General features: G+C 42.9%; 1 protein-coding gene across 4 annotated transcripts in view; it reads right to left on the bottom strand.

The window, feature by feature from the left end:
- Positions 1 to 387: 387 nt before the first annotated feature.
- The window catches only part of MAMSTR (MEF2 activating motif and SAP domain containing transcriptional regulator), a 49944-nt gene continuing 30282 nt past the window's right edge, over positions 388 to 20049 (bottom strand). For 3 of the 4 annotated variants that reach the window (XM_026682377.2, XM_087948172.1, XM_087948173.1), the window contains exons 9-14: positions 17275 to 17546; positions 13777 to 13924; positions 9677 to 10072; positions 4895 to 5032; positions 4228 to 4282; positions 388 to 3916 (exon numbers count right to left, since the gene is read on the bottom strand). In XM_026682377.2, the coding sequence (XP_026538162.1) occupies positions 3471 to 3916; positions 4228 to 4282; positions 4895 to 5032; positions 9677 to 10072; positions 13777 to 13924; positions 17275 to 17546 (1455 nt within the window). In that variant the 3' untranslated portion in view covers positions 388 to 3470. The remainder of the gene's footprint in view (positions 3917 to 4227; positions 4283 to 4894; positions 5033 to 9676; positions 10073 to 13776; positions 13925 to 17274; positions 17547 to 20049) is intronic. The other variant, XM_087948174.1, reaches the window with a different exon arrangement.

The following is a 20049-nucleotide window of genomic DNA, read 5'->3' on the forward strand; positions in this document are numbered from 1 at the left end:
TCCAGAGCGGAATATCATGCCTGCAATCAGAATCAAACTCCAGGCTGTGGGTAGAGTTTGCCTGTAATTTTGCACTTTAACCACCAGGGCTCTTTCAGGGCTATGAGAGTCATAAGTATGAAAATCTATTATACTTTTTCAATGCCCTTGTAATTTTGAACAGTCATTAAATGAATGGTTGAAAGACGATTCCACTGGTCCAACAATTTGGGATGATTTTACGGTCTTGCTCCAACATTAATTTCTCCTCCTGACCACCAGCCTCCTGGGCTTCCCCTGTTTTGCCAGCTTCTTGACTTACTTTTTTGTGTGAAATCTATAGTAAGAAAGGTTCACCGCATAGTGAAAACAAAGAACAAAACCCCAGCAAATATCCACACATCACTCCAGAAGCAAGAAATGGTGTTTATTCAGAAAGTAACTGGTAAACAGGAGTTGAATTCTCTCTGCATAGTACTGTTAGCACAAAAGACCACCTGCTTTTTGAATTCACTTCCCAGCAGGAAAGCTGGACTGGTCTGGCACCTTTTTAAGTCACCCAACCTCTGCCTGCTGAGTTCTACCCCACTTCCCCAGCCTCAAACTGACCTAAACTGGAGTCTCATCAAGAACTGGAAAGAGGGGAAAAGTCACAAGCAGCTGGCTGGGCAAACAGCTATGAGCTGGGAGGCAGCCTATGCTTGTCCCATGCTTCTCCATCCTGGTGTCTTCCAGATGTGCTGGATCTGCAGCTTTCAGAATTGCCAGCCACTCTGCCCAAAGTTGGCAGTTGCAGTCCCAACCCATCTGGCATGTTCAAAAGAGAGAGGCTGCGTTGCCCCGTCACTATCAAACGACATGAATAAATCATTTTGCTTCTGCACAACCCCGCTGGAGAACCCAATGGAGTATAAGCAGTGGATGAAATAAAGGACGTTATCACTGAATTGATAGCTACGCTGAATGAGTCTAAGGATTGGTGGGAACGGCTGGAAAACCTGATGCAGCAATTTTGTCTTTTGGAAATGGGTTTCGCTTCTCCCTGGATTATTCTTTCCAAATGACAAACATGCCGCAAACATAGGCAACACAGATTTTCTTGCCAGCTTGTTAGCTTCCTCCCCCCGGAGCTGCTTTCTTTCTCTGATTAATTTGGGTAATTTTGCATTCACGCCTTATATAGCATCTAGTTAATGTCTTAAAAAATAAAGCACTGTTCTTTGATTTCTTGCTGAAAAAATGGCTCTGAAGAAACACAGATAATTCACAATGTCAAGGTGCTAATTTAATAGGTATTCATCTTCCTTTCTGCCACAAATTGAAAAATATAATCCCACAGGGCTGAATCTGCAAGACAACAAAAAAGGTCAAGACTATCAGAGCAGTTTTCTCAACCTTGGGCACTTGAAGATGTGTGGACTTCAACTCCCAGATTTCTGGAGTTGATCCATATATCTTCCAGTGGCCAGGGTTGGGAAATACTGTTCTAGAATAACCTTGATCAGGGTCAGCATCTTTAAGATGTGTGGACTTCAAATAAGGCTGGGGAATTCTGGGAGTTGGACCTTAAGGTTGCTGAAGTTGAAAAACACTGTGGTAGAGGAAACTATAACAATTGTTGTCCCAAAAGTACTTTTTCAAGAGGCAACTGGACTTTCTGGTTTTTCTTTGAAGACGTTTTGCTTCTCATCCAAGAAGCTTTTTCAGCTCTTCTCCACTGCAGAAGCTTCTTAGATGAGAAACAAAATATCTTCAAAGAAAACCCAGAAAATCCAGTTGCTTCTTGAAAAGCACCTTTGGGACAACCATGACCTGGATGACCGAGAATCTCTATAACAATTGTTACAGATTTTATTCTCAATTCTTGTGCTCCCTCAGATAGTTGAGATTACAATTGATAATCTCCAACCAAAGTAGCCAAGTGAATGCTACTTGGCAATTCTGAGAGTTGTAGTCTCAACAAGGTCTGGAGGACACCTTGTAACTTTTTGAGAATATAGTGCAGGTGCAAATATACCCGAAGCAAATACCTTTACAAAAAAAGTTTTTAGTCACTTTTCATTTGCCTACCTTTTATAACATTTCTGCCAAATAAGCTGGAAAAATGTAATTTAGTGGGTTCCACGTACATTTTATGACTGTGTACTCAAGAATGTCCTCCCAGACCTGCAATTTACAGAAATTATAGCAGAGATAATTCAACCAGATCAAACATTTGTTTTGATGTGTTCTATATTTTCATGCAGCATGATGAGCAATTGCCACAGCTAGCTGCTAATGTTTGGATAAACACATTGGCCTAAGTCTCCCAGCAACCTTGGGCTACTGGGATGTAAGGTACCAATGCCCTCCATCTCCCTGAAAAAATAGACATCTTCCTACGTAACACCCTTAGGGTGCTGTTCCACCACCAGCCCAAAGAATGATTTTGATCTTGTGTAAATATGAATCTGTATGCATCGTTTCGTTTCATAACACCAAGTAAAAATGACAAAAAATAAGAGTTAGAAAGGCACAATCCACCAAAGATGACATCTCCTGTTCAAATGGCACCTTTTTATGACCAGCTATAAAAATAAGATATTGTCCCTAAAAGAGAAGATATTCTCCTACCCCATGCCATATTTTCAAGAAACGGGAGGTTGCTGCTTCTGGTGCAGTCTCTTCTGGTGGCCCCTGGAAATTAAAACTTCTCCATAACCATGGGACATCAAGATGGAACAATCCCAACATTTTTTTCAGAGTTGGCACTGAACAAAATAAGATAGCAGGCTCAACCAAGCTAGAATATGTGCATGTCATTCTCAGGTACATAGCATCTAAATCAACATCACTGTCCAGATAGGTCTAGAAATTATGCTTCAACCTATAACATATGGCCCCTTGGAGATGTCATGATTTTGAGAATTAATGGTTTCCAAAGTTGGCATCAGGCAAATAATCAAGGTTCAATGTAGCAAATACAACCAACAACATTGGTGCACAATATTTTAAATCCTAAAGTGACACAGAAAGTTATTAAGAACCTTGAGTATCAACTGTTTCATTGAAACTAGTTTCTAAAACTTGTTTCATTATGTTGTGATGTTAGAAGTTGACATTACAGAAAACCAACACTTGTTTTACTTCACAGTAAGGTGAAATAATAATGTCCTAAACTATAATGTCATGAATTTGAAGTGGTAGAATGGTGATTGATTTTCCAAACATTGGTTCTATCTGTCCAAAATGAATGCCAGGATTTCTGGCATGTTTGGCCATCCAGGATGAGTATAGAGTGACACCATTCAGACAACAATAGCTTCATTCCTCCAAGGGAGCAATTGGACATGTTATTAACAGAAAAAAAGACCATGTACAATGAAGCTTGATGTTAGTATTACTGCCCAAACTAGCTGGATTCTAGCGCCATGATGACCTTTTAGGGTAAAAAGAAGATGCTTCCCCTTTTCCATCAAGGGTTGGGGACCAGACTGCCGTTGGTGCCCTTACTACCACTGCTCCACCATTAGGTCTATCATGTGGTTGACCCCCAAGTCAGAAGAATCAAAAAGGTCTGTACAGAAGATGCTGCTACCAACCGGACTGGCAGAGCCGAGACCTGATGCTGAACCAGAGGTCAAAGCTTCTAGCCAATCAACAGGGTCAAATCCGGCACGGGTCCCACTTCCTTGCCAGGCATCTGGAGGAGATGGCGGCATCTCAAGAGAGTCAGGAGAGAAAACAGAGGACAGCGAATCCAGAGATGCAGATGAAGAGGAGGCTGTCGAAAGGAAATCGTAGGGTCCTGGAAAATCAAACAAAGCAGAGGGCACCAAAGGTGGCTCATTACTGGAGCAGGATTTCTTTGATGGGGATGCCTCTTGGTGGACCAATGGGGACAAGGAAACTTGATCAGGAACCTCTGGGGTCAAAGCAGGTGCTTGAAGAATGTCACCTAGAAGCCGCAAAACAGAGGGTACACTTTGACATAATAGCACCCCACCCCACCCCTAACTTCCTAGCTGTAAGCTGAAAAGCAAAACTACATATTATGTTTCCACACCGGAATTTTGCACTGGATCACGTGGTTGAGGCCATCTGAGGAGCAACTGTCTCTTTAACCCACCCTTTCCCAAACTTACGATTCCTGTTTTCTCAAAACCTATATTGCTCCATCTTTGTTCCTGACAGTATTTCCTTTTATTAATTCCTCCATGAACTAGTCCCGACTGCAGCCTGCAAAACAAAACAGAGCCATCATCTCACCTGTACACATCAGTGGTTCCTCTAAAATCTCTTCAATGGATTGGCTTGGCACCAACTATAGAAAGGGAAGAAAAGAGAGGGTGTCCGAGGGTCTGTCTCAGAAACAAAGCCAGATAGTTGATCTGCTACAACTATCATTGCTGAACTTCCAAACCAATGTTCAAGCCAATGCAGGTCTATGGAGATTCTCAGTCATCCAGGTCATGGTTGTCCCAAAAAGGCTTTTTCAAGAGGCAACTGGTCTTTCTGGTTTTTTTCTTTGAAGAGGTTTCACTTCTCATCCAAGAGGCTTCTTCAACTCTGACAGTTCAGTTCTTCAGAGCTGAAGAAGCTTCTTGGATGAGAAGTGAAACCTCTTTGGGAAAAGCCAATGCATGCTTTATGCTATCAGCACAGCAGAGGACATTCAGCAGGAGAAGACTGTTCCTTTTGTCTCTGGAAAATGGAAGAACTCTGAAAAGAGTTGAAGGACTTCAGAAGAATTCATCCTTCCAGAGCTGTCCATACCTTTGTTCCATGTTGGTGTTATTTAAACCAAAATAAGGAATTAAAGAGCCTGGAGAACTTTGGAAAGCGAAAGTAGCCATTTCCTCTAGGACAGCTTGTGTGCAAAGCAAAATCAGATAGTCTGCAAGAAAGACTGAAAGAGATGCCCCAATGTAAGTACCTGAGCCTTTTGAATGGCCTCTTGGAGTTCTTCCTCCAGGGACCGAGTGGCTGGGGCTGGATCAGGAGGGCTGGCTGTAATCTCAAGTGGCAGCTCCATATCAGAATGGATTGGCTCACACGAGGTGGGGCATAAAACCTGGTAAGAAAGAGGAAGAAATGTTAAGATTTCTACTTGATTTCTTCTGGCAAAATGCTCCACTGGCTTAATATGACTCATAAAAAAACAACAACAACAACCCTGATCTCAAGCTAATGGTTTCATAATGATTCCGATAAATGCTAGGCAGAAAGGCCTGGAATTGAGTCAGTGGCCAAGCAGGAAGGTCCTGGAGTCCTGGGTATGGAGAGGGGCCTTGGGCTGTAGACAGAGATGACAGGGATCAGGGAGGCTGGCAAGATGTAGGGATGAGGGGTGGGTGAGAACACCGAGGTAGAGGGAGATATGGCAGTAGACACGCCATTCCCAAGTAGCACGGTTTTACTGTTTTCTACCAAGCCTGCGTTCCAGTTGCCTGTGCTTTCTCCCCATATCTGACCATGGAGCCTTGGAAGCCCTAGACGTCATCTATCATTACTTTATCATACTAAGTCCTTCTGTAATAAAGCTGATCTTATCCATGAGTCAATAATGGATGAGAGAATTGACCGGACATGCGTAACAGAAACCTGGCTAGGCAAGGCGGTTTCCCTTATGGAAATGGGTTTCAGTTGGGCCATGGCTTCCAGGTAAGGACAGGAATGACCACTGTAAATACCAAGGATTTCAGAGGCACTGCCCTATAGATAGCTGGATATGAGAGCCTTTTTGTGAAGTTGGGCACCTGGGATCAGATGGGATTGTTGGTACTATACCAGCATCCCTGTGGTGTGGCAGTCTATCTGTTTGTGCTACATTTATTCCCATGTTTGCATTGAGAAGTCCTGCTCATGTCACTCATGTATTAGTCAACTCTTGGTTGGACTGCTGCAATTCACTCTACTTGGGATTGCCCCGAGGACCTGCAATTGCTCTAACAAGCAGCAGCTTGTAGTAGTTATGGATGTCTCACATTCCATTCATGTAAACTTATTGCTTCACAAGTTTCTAATGGGCTTCCAGATGCAATCCAAGGTGCTGATTGCAAAGCCCTGCATGGCAGAGGAACAGACTATTTGTGGGACCATGTTATCTCTGGTTATGATGGCCCATCTTGTGCTCTTCTAGACTGGATAAGTTTTAGGTATTTTCCTTGTGACGGTAATATTTGGTGGATCCTAGAAAGTATGTCTTATCTCTGGAAGCCCCCACCCTTTGGATTGATCTCTCTCCTGAAATTCAATTAGCCCTGATCCTGTTGGCCAGTTTTTCCTTTGGGCATTTGGGTTGGGCTGTCAGATATCTCTGGTCTAGCTGGAGCATGGTGGATTTGATGGCCCAGGAAATATGTTCTACCTTATCTGTGTTGTTATTAATTATTGCCTTTTATTGCTTTCATTTTATGTTAGCTGCCAGGGTCTCTTTGGAGAGTTGAGTCGTGTCAGAAAATTATTCCGAAAGGCTCACCAACATGTGAACTTTTAAATGATGACGTTAACCTCTCCTTGCCACTTTTCCTCAAGGAAATTGCATTTTTCCTCTCCGCATTGTGAAGCTCTGAAAACAAGCTGGTATTTTAACTCTTTCTAGCTTTTCTATTCCACAATGGCGCAGTAGATTTGAGATGTGGGAATCCTATTTAACCACCTAAATCAGATAGGAGTGAAAAGACGTATGACAGGTAAGCGAGCCAAGCACAGGTCCAAATGGATACAAAGCAAATGGAAGAAGAAGGCAGAGGTGGATTGGTTTCATTCACCCTGGCATCCCGAAGAGGAGACCAACAAGCAACCAATCCCAGAAGTGAGAAGATCCTATAACGTTGGGTCCCACCATGGTAACCACCAACTGCATATCACCATCACCCTTTACTGGTCCCCTAAGAATAGACTAATATAGCAGTTCCCCGCCTGTGGTCTGCAGACCCTGGGGGTTTGAAGAAATATGATGATTTAAACCTTGAATTAATTCTTGAAAGTCCATGGCCACAAAAGGTATTTAAAGGGGGTTCGTAGCAGTGGTGGGATTCTTTTTTTTTCCTTTTACTACCGGTTCTGTGGGCGTGGCTTGGTGGGCGTGGCAGGGGAAGGATACTGTAAAATCTCCAGTCAGAGGTGGGATTGGCCGGTTCTCTGAACGACTCAAAATTCCCGCTACCGGTTCTCCAGAACTGGTCAGAACTTGCTGAAGACCACCTCTGGTTTGTAGTGAAGAAAAGGTTGGGAGCCATTGGGCTAATAGATACAGGAGCAGGATCCACTTTAATGGATAGTGACCCAGAGAAATTTTCCAGTCTCTGTTACTGATGGCTATGGGTCTCTCAAATAGCAGATCTGACTCCTCTTGGGACCTACGTCCTTAAAGAGGTGGAGACCACTCTTGAAGGAAGTCATCTTAACATTGAACCAAGGGGTTCTGGGACCTCAATGCTGAATATTTGGAGCTGGAACCTGGAGCTTTCTTATCTCTGCTGGCTACAAGGGTGGAATTAAGGACATCACTGCCACTGTGCCACTGAAACTGGGTGCTTTGGGGATTTATGGGCAGATACAAGTGTGGGGTACTTTAACTGCTGGCATAAATGTAACCATAAGGGATGGGGTAACATACCCTGGTTATCAAAGCGAAGTGAAAAGGCTCCTGCATTTTAATCCTGAAAAGGCCAAACTACACCTGGAGATGAGGGAGAGGATGGCCCAGCCATTCTCTACCAAATTGTCCACACCTTAAAGTTATCCAGGTTGAGTAACACTGGTAGTTGGTAGAACTTATGGCTGTTTATTTGATGTACGGTAGCTGTAAATTTGTTTTCAGGTCTTCTGTGCTTCTCCTGCTGGCGCTGCAATGCCTCGATAACAACTTTGCTTGCCCCTTTTCTAACCTTTCTGCTCTCTAACCATGTAGCTGCTCCCACCCTATCCGGTTAATTGCCCTGACCTCTTTCCTGCTAACGAAGTAATTAACCTCCTTGCCTTAGAGAACTAAATAGTTAACCTTTTGCTCTCACTAGCGACATGACTAGTGTCTCCGTGTCCATCAGTTGACTTCTCACACAATATGGGGACCAGGAAGTACCCCTCGCACATACTTTTACTGATATGAATACACAAACGTTAATTCTATGATTAATTGATCTGGCACTGTTTCCTTTCATTGGATGGGGGGGCATTTAGGACTAAGATATGGGCACTAAAGGACCCCTAAGTATAGACAAAAGCCATGACAAATAGTCTCTCGTGTCAATATTGTTGCTGAATGGGATGAGAGCTTATTTAATTTTATTTAGTATAAGTAAAAAAACGAAATACACTTCCTCAGTTGAGGACCACTTGGAGACTACCGAGCTACTTGGAAGTAAAATTTACTTTGAGAAAATGGTTTTATTTGAGAGGATAGAAATGGCAACACCTGGAAATTGAAATTCACCCAGTCTGCTGATTTAAACATACAGCATATTTTGTGTTACATCTGCTTACGTTATTTAATTTTCCTATGTTTTTTATGCAACAGCAAACACAAGAGTTCCCCCAGAAATGTTCAATCAACACTTTAATTCCTGGGATGTGCTAACTAGTAGCCAAAATCCAAAATAACTTGGAGTGGGGAGGAGGGCACCAAACCAGGGAAAGGTGTTACAAAGGGTTGCATTTCCTGGAGTTGGAGTGAAACAGATGAGTCAGTCAAAGGATTTTCATACAGGAAAGCAAAAAGCATTTTTTCAGCTTAAAGGGAAGATGGCAGGGGGACCATGGGGGAATCAAACAAGTCAAGACCAAGACTGTATGTGTATGGCCCATGGTCCACGATCCCTTATATCAAAAAGGGTCAAGGATTCAATTACATGGTCATGGCTGCCATCTTACATATTATTTATTGATTTTATTAAATGTAGAAGCTGTGGTGACGCAGTCGTTAGAATGCAGTATTGCAGGCTAACTCTGCATTCCACTGCCAGGAGTTTGATCCTGACCGGGTCGAGGTTGACTCAGCCTTCCATGCTTCCAAGGTTGGTAAAATGAGGACCCAGATTGTTGGGGGGCAATATGCTGACTCTGTAAACCACTTGGAGAGGGCTGTGATGCACTGTGAAGCGGCATATAAGTCTAAGTGCTAATGCTAGTGTATCACTAGAAGGTCTGCCAGACTCTCTCAAATGAACTTGGGCAGCTTACCTAATGAAAAGAAAGGATAACCCTTAAAAACCAATTAATCTGGACTTTCTGATGCCTTTGGGTTCCTCTCTTCGATGTATCTTGGCATGAATAAGTGAGCAGACTAAATCAATGAACGGATTTTAAAATCCTTGGAGAGTCTTTGCTGCAAGATAGCCCCCCCCCCCACTTCTGGTTGGTTTGGGGGGATTTGATAAATTGGGGGATTTGATAAATTGATGATCTTTGCTCCACATAACTACATCAAATTTCCATATCGTGTGCAGGGCCGGGGAGGATTCATGTCATGCCCTGATTCTGGGATCTCAGGAAGCTTCTGGCGGACCCTCATTAGAAGCAGGCTAGCGATCTGCAGACTCTCACTGATATTCATGGACTCGTACAACCCTTCATTCTATCAGAATTGTTTTCCAAGATATTTTTTTTTTGATCCATTGGATTGCTATCCCTTTTATGAGCAAACCCCACCCACCCCCATTGTTCAATCATCTGGTTCCTTTCCTGGCTACTCAAGGAAAGCCGGCTTGCTTACCATGAACCTGTCTTCTGTGCCCCCTCCCTCCTTGGTGCATTCTCTCTTGGGGAGGTAAGGAGGGGGCGGAGCCTCCTGACGGCAAGGCGACTGCAGCGCTCCCTTCCGGCGGTTCTTGATCTGCTTGTGCACCTCCAGCTCCTCGCGTGGGTCGCTGTCGTGGTGCTTCAGCTCTCGATGGAGCTTTAACGCCAGATTTTCCACCGCCCGCTGCTTCTCCTGCAGGGCCTGGGGCTCTTCTTCTAACTCAGAAGGTGCCAAGCGGGCGCTGGGGAGTGGCGCAGGTGGGGGCTTCACCCGGGCCACCTGGTAAGGCTTGAGACGTTCCAGCAGGGCTGGCTTGGTGCCAGAAACAGGGAGGCCCCGCTTACGGAGCTGCTGGCGGAGTTCGGAGACCTGAGAAGCAAAACCATGGCCACAAATAATGAAGCAGGAGAAAGAGGGGGTAGATTATAGCTGGTCCTCGATTTATATTTCATTGGGTGACCATTCAAAGTTACGGCAGCACTGAAAAAGATGAGTTATGACAGGTGCTCACTTACAACCGTTGCAAGCATCCCCACGATCAAAACTCAGGCAACTGGCACGCAGTTTATGACTGTTTCAGTCTCCTGGGATCATGTGATCACCATTAGTAACCTTCCAAACTGGCTTCTGACAAACAAAGTTAACAGGGGAAACCAGGTTTGCTTAATGACCACCTGATTCATTTAACAATTGCAGTGATTTACTTATCCACCCGTGGCAAAAAGGTCATAAAATTGTGGTATTTCTCGCTTAACAGCTGTCTTGCTTAGCAACAGAAATGTTGGGCTCAAATTGTGCTCTTAAGTTGAGGACTATCTATATTAATCAAATGCGTGCAGGACAGATTACAGGTGGTCCTTGACTTATGACCGGTCACTTAGCAAATGTTTGAAATTATAGAGGATCGCCTAAAAGGTACATATGACCCTGATTCAAAGTTCTGATGGCTGCACCTCTCTTGAAGTCCCTTTTGGGGGGGCTTGGCAACCATCCCGCATTTATGTTTGCTTTCAGTGTCCTTATGACTTTTTTTTTTGCCGGAAACCAGTATTTATTTCTGGTTCCTGGCAAAAAATGTCCATTGGGGACAATGGCTTCACTTAACAACCACGGCAGTCACTTAATGACCACTATAAAAAGAATTGTAAGATTGGGTGAGGTCAGGTGCTGACCCACTTAATAACCAGCATGACTTAGACTCATAATTCTGAGTTCAATTACAGAAAGGTCATCCTTGACTTACGACCACAATTGAGCCCCAAATTTCTGGCATTAAGTGAAAAACATTTGATACATGAGTTTTGCCCCATTTTACGGCCTTTCTTGCCACAGTTGTTAAGGGGATCATTGCAGTCAATAAGTCAGTAACCCGGTTGTTAAGTGAATCTGACTTCCCCATTGACTTGGCCTGTCAGGAGGTCGCAAAAGGGGATCATGTAACCTCGGGATACACAGCAACGGTCATAAAGGTGAACCAGTTGCCAAACATCTGGATTTTTGTCCCATGATTGTGGGGGGATGCTGCAGAGAGTGTAACTGGGAAAAACAGTCATAAATCACATTTTTGTGCCGTTGTAAGTTTGAACAGTCACTAAATGAACCGCTGTAAGTTGAGGACTACCTGTACCTGTATTTAGGATTTGTTTCATGCATTTTTATTCCACTTTTCAGTGAAAAACCTTCCACAGAATAAAACTAAATGTCCTCACATAGAAAAAAAAAGGTATTAGAGGAGTGTGAAGCCAAAGAAAGGGCTGGATGGCAGAGTTATGGGTTCATGTGCTCCCTATTTCCACGAGCAGTGAAAAAAATATCCCAGATTTGATTCTTTAGGGGAGAGAGGACAAACTCTACCTCTGGAGGTTTCTAAAAAGAGGCTGAACTGTCACCTCCCAAGGATGGCTTAACTGATTTTCCTTCACAGTGTTGAAGTTTGGAATTCAGGACTCTGGTGGCTCTTTCCCACTCCACAATTCTACCATGAGGGGACCTCTAACAACGCAAGCAGAGCAAAAGTGATCCGTCTCGATCATCTTGATGGAGACAGGCAGAAGGAAGCGTGATGGAAATCTACAGGTGGGCGGCAGTCAAGGGACATCACGCCCCATGTTTGAAAGTGCTCCCGCTGTCGCACCCTTGGTTTCCACCTTCGGCGTCTGGCTGTCAGATCCTCAACAGTCCTGGACTTCAGCTGTTGTTATAGAATAGTAGGTCAGCACGTCACAAACGCCTCCATTATTCACAAACGTATCTTGGAGGAGGTTGTGCACCGGCTGAGACGCCAAGGGAGGGGAGGAGTGATGGCTGTTGTCATCCATGGATTGTTACACCCTTTCAGAGGCTTCTCTTAGCAGATAACCAGAGGTGAGGTGCTCAGGCTGAAGGGAACGGTTGGGATGGCTGCTGGTGTCCCAGACTCCTGAGTTACTGGATTCTTTGGCCGGAGTAGTAATACACTCCCCAGGTCGACAGATAATCCTTGACTTACAACCATTCATTTAGTGAGCATCTGAAGTTATGACAGTGCTGAAAAAAGCTTGGTCCTCGCACTTATGACTTTTGCACACCCACACACTCCCATGGTCACATGATTGGCAACCACCTTGCATTTATGACTGGTGGCAGTCATGCAATCACAATTTGCAATTTTTTTTCAGCATCAAACGCCCATTTGGAAGAATGGGTTCTCACTTGCGATTGCCGTGTTCAAATATTTGACAACTTAACAACCAGGGAATTGTTTAATAAATGTCGTTATTCACTTAACGACTGTCGTAAAAATGATAATAAAATCAGGCCCGACTTACAATTTAAGACAGAAGTTGATATCTCAATTGTGATTGTTAAGTCAAGGGCAACCTGTATTTTGCTTCCAAAATGGTAACCATAGTAACCAAGGTAAGTATCTCAAGTCGTTGATGGCCTGAGATAGTTGGAGGCCACCAGCGCTTCCAGGTTGCTGCCTGCTATCTAGCCGTGGCTAGCACACGCATGCACAAGTGGTACACAGTGACACACCACAAATGTGGCTCCTGATCTTGCACAGAGAGCTGGGGTTTGGGTTCTTTCTTCTTCATGGTTCTCCAATAGCTGGAATACCCATTTTGGTGCATTTCCCAATCTCTTCCCGATTGTGTTCCCCCCCCCCACCGGTCTTGTCATGGATCCCCTTTCCTTCCCGGTGGGGTCTGAGGAGGCCACACTCAGCTCCTTGGCTTGATTTTTCTCAGAGATCAGGCAGGCAATGATATAATAACAGTGGCTGGAAAATGTCCTCAGTGCAGAGGAAAAACAGACTTGGCTGTACTTTAATATAACTAAGCAAATTGTATTGGTTGTATTGGTTTACCTTTTAGTTCCCTATTACCTCTTCTCCCCATAGGAAATTTTTATTATATATTGATCCCACCTTATTATTGTTATAAATAACTCAAGGCAGCAAACATATCTAATACTCCTTCCTCCTCCTATTTTCTCCACAACAACCACCCTGTGAGGTAGGTTGGGCTGAGAGTGACTAGTCCAAGGTCACCCAACTGGCTTTCATGCTAAGGCGGGACTGGAACTCATAGTCTCCTGGTGATTGGTCCAAAGTCACCCAGTTGATTTATATACCTAAGGCGGGACTGCAACTCACAGACTTATAACGATTGGTCCAAACAAGTCACCCAAACTGACTTTCAAGCCCAGCTGGAACTAGAACTAAACTTTCTGGGGGATTTTTAGGCCAGGATCTTTAGGCTACCGCATTAAACTGGCTCTCACATCTGCCCACTTACAACTCTTTCATTTCCTTTCCCTTGGCTGTGTATGTATATTTGTCATATAATACATATATAATTTTGTATTTATTTATTTTGTCATGTTTATGTAGCATATATTGGAGCTGGTGATCCTTTGAGAGCTGCATACAACGAAATTTCATTTTAATGCACGCGATTAGTGTACATTCAAAGGGACAATAAAGTTATTCTATTCTCTATTCTATTGCTCCCGGGCCTTTAATCAATACTTTGCCAGTAATTTGCTTAATGTCGGTTAGGAGATTTGAGTTGATAAACCCCCAAACTTACTGTGAGCTCTTCTAAGTTGGCAGGTAACAGTTCCGGTTTTGGTGGCAAAGAGGAGATTGGGGTGGCCGGAGAAGGAAGAGGAAGTGTTGGAGGCCCACTTGTGGGAGCCGGAGTCCCGGGGAAATTCAAAAGTTGCTCTGGAGCATTGCTGGGTTAAAGAGAGAGAGAGAGAGAGAGAGAGAGAAGCAAAAATAAACAAGGGTCTATTGCTTCTGGACAGTTTTGCCTCAGACTATAAGACAAAATGATATTAGTCCACTCAACAGATGTTTAAATTCATTGAAAGTTGGGCAGCATATAGGTTTAACTGATTATTATTATTATTATTATTATTATTATTATTATTATTATTATTATTATTATTATTATTATTATTATTTGGGGTAGCTTAAATTGGAAGCTGTAGGTTTAAATTTCCACTTGGTAAGGAAACTAAACCGATCAATGGCTCCCCCACCAAAGTCCCTCAGAAGATCATTGAGGAGAACAAGTGTGAAGGAGGAGAGCCATCCATTCTTTCCAAGGCTGTTTGAAGGAGAAATAAAAGACAATTCTGTAAAGACGAATAAAACAATTCACCAAACCAGCTCTAAGCCAGCTTTCAACAGTTCTTAAGGCAGAGGAGAAACTTGCTAACATTAAGGATAGATATGGCATCCCAGCTGAAGAGTTCTAAGGAGTGAAGGATAAGACATCAGCAAAATGATATATTGTATTACATGTGTTCAAATGTGAACGGTGTTTATTACAATACTGTGTACAGACCTTGGCCTATAACCTTTTGTGTAACGACAGTTTGGAATTACAAAAGCATTACAACAGCTTTATGGTCTGTAAAGCACTCCCTGGCAGCCACTACAAAATCTTGCAACACCATCACTGTGATCACATGATCACAGTCTGGATTCTTGGCAACATACAGCTGGTTGCCAAGCGTCCTGCGATCATGTGATTACCATTTCCAATCTTCTCTGCCAGCTTCCCCAGAAAGTCAGTGGGAAAGCTGGCAGGGTATAGTTTGCAAATTCAGCACTCCAACTCATCTCCAGGGGGTTGGTTGAAACAGCTGCCTTCCCAGGAGAGCTGAATTCCTTCAGTGAGGGGCACATGGCATAGATTTTGTAACTTGTGATGCTTGTGATTCATAGATACTTTATATTTTAATTTGACTTATTTTCTATGTTCATGTTTATTACAGACTGGAATGTAGGAAAACTTTAATCCTTTGATCATATGGATTAGTTAGATAGCTTTTAACATTCCTAAATTGGGAAAGATAATGTACAGAAGGATGTCTGGAGACGACCTCCTGGTAAGAAAATATTTCTTTGTGTCAACTGGCATCTGGTTATCTAATTTCTAACAAGCTTTGTAGTTGATTTATTGTGCAAGGAGGGGGGGTTATTCTTATCTTATCAACTAACTTTCCTGTTTCATTTTTCTTTGTTGTGTTAAGTATAAAAAGGAATGTAAGAAGGGTCTCGAGCAGTGGTGGTATTCTACGGGTTCGGCCTGGTTCTGGCATACCGATAGCGCCAAAGATCAGCTGTCAGGGAACTGGTTCACTCTGGGTCTCTCGACATTCTGCAGTTGGGCCCACCCGTCCGCCCCTACTCCTAGGTCCTTTTTAACCTCTCAGCTGTTTGGCGCAGTAGAGCGGCTGAGAGGCACAGTAGCTTAATTATTACTGTTTTAACGCATGCGCACTCCTGCAGCCATGCCCACAGATTCAAAAGTTCCCATCACTGAAGGTTTCGAGGTTTTCCTTTTCATAGGGAGAGATCCCACTTTATCAGGGTACCCTAATAAACTACTTTTAAATGATCTTCTGACCAAGTTGCCAATTGAAAATGTAAACGGAGGCAGAACCTAGGGCCAGATCTGGCTATCACAGCTAGGTGTAGAAACATACCAGCACCCTGCAAGGAAGTTCCTTTCCATACACACACAGGACAGCTGAACTCTGTCAGCAGGCAGGTCTTTCAGCTAGCCCCCAGAGGCACACACCACACTCATTCCCTGGAACCCTGTCAGCTTAACAATTCACACTTAATGGCTGCAACCAGAAGTGATAGAATTGCAGTTGCTGAGTGAAGTAATCATGTGGGCCATCAGATGACATTGCGCTTAACAACCTCTTTGCTCAGTGACTGAGATTCTGGTCCCAGTTGTGGTCGTAAGTTGAGGACAACCAGTAATGCATTCATTTAATACTGCATGCTTATATACTGCCAATTTAGCAAGTTGTTTCTAGAACTGGTGGATAGATATTCAGGTTATGCTAATCACAATTAAGTCCCATTGCAGTTATTGGGACTTGTGTGAATTCACCATGACTAATTTCAGCAGATGCTTCTTCTCTTGAGTAACTAACTAATTCTGACTTCTGGTACTTAATAAAAATGGTCAGTTAATTTAACGCTGCTTTCTGCACTTCTGGGGCATCTTTCCCCAGAGCCAGAAAGTCAAAGAAATAAAAATAGCTGTATGTTCCTTGCTTAATTGGAAAGCAACATACATTTTAATATTAATTGGAGAGCAATTCCTTGAAGTAGAGAATAAGTGGTGAGTCCCTGGGGAAACTTAGCAAAATAAATATACACATTTTAGCAGCACCCAACAGCAAGCTGTGCCATGAGTCAAGATTGAGCCCACTGCAAACAGGGCACTATCTGCAAGATGGCAAGCATAGTCAATATAAGTACAGGTCTGTAATTGCATAGTAATTTGGCCAACCTTTTTATTTCTTTATTTTGGAAAGCTGCCCATCTCAAACAGCAGCACACAATCATAAAACACTTTACCAGTTAACCATGATAAAAAAAAATTAAAAAGGAGAATGAAAGACAAAAAGTCCTTGACTTACATTTCATTTAACGTCTGTTCATAGTTACAACAATATCGAAAATAGTGACTTACACTTACAGCTTGCACTTACGGCTATCGCAGCATCCTCTTGGACATGTGATCCAAACTCAGACACTTGGGCGTATATTTAGGACAGTTGCCATGTTCTGGGATCATGTGATTACCATTTGCAACCTTCCCAGCCAGTTTCTAACAAGTGAAGTCAATGGGGGAAGCCAAATTTGCTTGATGACCTTAACAACCACAGTGATTTGCTTAACAACTGTGGCCACAAAGGTCCTAAAATTGGGCGTGACTCAGTGAACAACTACCTTGCTCAACAACAGAAATTCTGGTCCCAATTGTGACGTAAGTTAAGGACTACCTGTAGCTAAGAAATATATAATCTAAAAGTGTTGACCCAGCCAGGTAAGGGGCCCCTCATCTACTCAGGACACCAGGCTTGGGCACATAACTATATGTTCTGAAAGGCCATCAGGGGACATGCTAATTTCAGGAGGAAAAAAAATCCAGAAGACAGGCACGAGGGCAAAAAAGGAATGTCTCCTCTTGACTTTTTGGATTTCCTTTGCAGATAAGCCTGCTTGGAAACCATACCTGTGGAATTCTCAGGGCAAAGCGAAGGCTTACCTGGAGGGAATGGCATGGAGAGCCTGAACGCAGAAGGTTGCTGGAGGGGCAGCCATGGGCTGCTGCTGCTGATTCAAGATCTGGAGCTGCAGAAAAACCTGCTGTTGCTGCAGGAGGTGAGCGTAGGCGGAGTCCATGGGCAAGGGAGTCTGCTCCCCCTTCTGATCGGGAGGCATGTACTGGTGGTACTTCAGCTTCTTGACTTTGGGCCGGGGCTCCTTGGCCTTTTTGGGTCGAGGTGCCTTTCTGGCCTCAGGAACTTTGTGTAAGGCCTAAAGAGCAGGATTGAAAAAGGAAGGGAAGTAAACATGGCTCAGGATGTCTGTGGACCAGAGCGAGGAGTGGGGGAAAAAAGAGAGAATCTAGAGTTTCTCAGCTGGATTACATTTATGATGTGCGGACTTCAACTCCCAGAATTCCCCCTGCTGGCTGGGGAATTCTGGGAGTTGAAGTCCTTATGGGGAATTCCGGCAGTTGAAATCTGCACACCTTAAAAGTATCACGAAACAGTGTACGCCCCCCCTCAGAAAACGCAATAATGAATAAGATATTTGAATGCGCCAAAATGGACAGATTGATGATGTTATTGAAAAATAAGAAAGAAAGAGAGTATTACACAGTATGGGATGTGTGATACAAATGGCTGAGAAGACGCGAAGGCGTCAAATGATAATATACGAGAAAGTACAAAGTATTAACACATATGTGTAAAAATATGTATATATGTATAAAAATGTTTAGAACGAGGAAGAATCTAATACAGCTATGGATAATACAGCTATAGATATTAATAACCAATGTAAATGCTGTTGCAGTATCATTGCAAAGTGTGGAGATCAGTTTTATTTTTAATTATTGAAACATTGAATAAATCAATTTATTATAAAAGTATCACGGTTAAGAAACACTGGACTAGATGATGGGTAGAAATTACAACTTCCTTTTTTACATATAATATGTGTTCATGCCTTCTGTGCTTTTCTGGCTGGGGTTGCGAAGCTTCAATAACGTCCTTGCTTTCCCTTTTCTAACTTTTCTGTTCCCTAATAATGTAGCCACTTCCACTCCGTCCATTTAATTGCCCTGATCTCTTTCAGCCATTAGTCAAAAACTATATATAATGAAGATAATATAGGCACACCTTTTTTAAGGCCCAACATCCTTAAGTAGGCTTCTCCTCATATCATAAAGTAGAAACTTCTCTGGTGCACACCTGCTACTTAGTGAAATTGGAGATACTCAGAAAATAAATTTGTGGAAATTTGATTCAATTAGTGTTTAAAATTAAGGAGAACGCCAGGGGATGGCTTTTAGGGCATTTACAATATTGTAACAGCACATTTGGATGAGTCTCAATTTTTACAATGTCTGATTCCTGAGTCTGGAAAGCCGGGATATACTGTACTTTGAAATAAATAAACAATGCACGTGCCTAACACCAACAGGCAAACTTTAGCAAACGAAGCCTCAGCAACTCTCCTTGGCTGTCCTTGCATGCTGGGGGCAGGCTTCAGATGCTGAATGTGTGACTCTTGTGCAGCAGGACCAAGAGGAGGGAAGGGGATGGAAAGATAACAACTTCCTAGCAGGAGTGTGAATCCTGAGGCACCCCAGATGTTGTTTTCATCCTCTCTGAAAATTGATCATGCTGCTTAGAATTGCCGGGAACTGTAGCCCAGCAGTATCTATGACTTATTCAGCAAACCGTAATTTTTAAAAAATGGAAGGGAGAAGTCAGGACAAAACTGGCCTATAAAGGCTAGAGAAATTTGCAATTTGGAAAGAATACCAGGTTATCTTTTATTTTCTGTCTACATTCTGCTGACAAGAGAGGGCAGTTAGGGCAAAATCAACACAAAATCCTCTCCTCTCCTCTCCTCTCCTTTCCTTTCCTTTCCTTTCCTTTCCTTTCCTTTCCTTTCCTTTCCTTTCCTTTCCCTTCCTGTCCTGTCCTTTCCTGTCCTGTCCTATAACTGATTTGCAGAGGTTATCAGATTATTCCTCCCCGTGGCTACTCAAAGCCAGCAGCTGCTGCACTTCCCTTTACAGAAATGCCTCCTCAACAATAATCCATGCAGAGTGCAGTAAAAAAAAAACATTGTACCACCTAAACATCAGTACATCGTTGACATTGTTAGGGTAATAAATAAAGGAAATAAAAAAATATTATAGAGAGAGAGTAGAGAGTTACTCTAAAAGCGTGTCTTATCTTGATGTTAGACAGTTGTTTTCCTATGTATATAGAAGTATTTATCTCTATGGGCATTTCTTATCTAGCGGTTGTGGAAAATATTTCTCTAACCTTTGTGTTGTAAAACTAGCCCGCAATTAGTTACACCTCTCTCATATGAAGACACATGATTATCCCATCTAAATCAATCTGAATGGAATGTACTCCCTGGGAACGTCACTCCCTACATCTGGAGCAATATACACCTTTCGAAGTATGCCGTTAATAGCCCTCTTAAATGGTCACTTGTGATCAATTAACAGACAATAGGAGAAAGGATACTGAAAGATAAACAAATGCCAGGAGGACATTTGTCTTTTTGCAGGAAAGATGTAAATCTAACAGAGTGTTTTATAATGCAATTACTCTACTTCTAAAAGAATCTTAAGGTATAAGAAGAGTTACTTTTGCCTATATGCTTTGTAACTTTCCTCACATATCTGTGTGTACGCGAGGAGAGGTCTTACCCTTTTATTGATTAATAAAAGTTAGATTTTGTTCTTCAAAGCCTCTGCTTAAGTTCATTTTTGGCACAGCATGATCTT

Source organism: Notechis scutatus, chromosome Z (assembly GCF_049901735.1).
Source record: "Notechis scutatus isolate UNSWTSFEM ecotype Mainland chromosome Z, rNotScu1.2, whole genome shotgun sequence".
NCBI classification, from domain to species: domain Eukaryota; kingdom Metazoa; phylum Chordata; class Lepidosauria; order Squamata; family Elapidae; genus Notechis; species Notechis scutatus.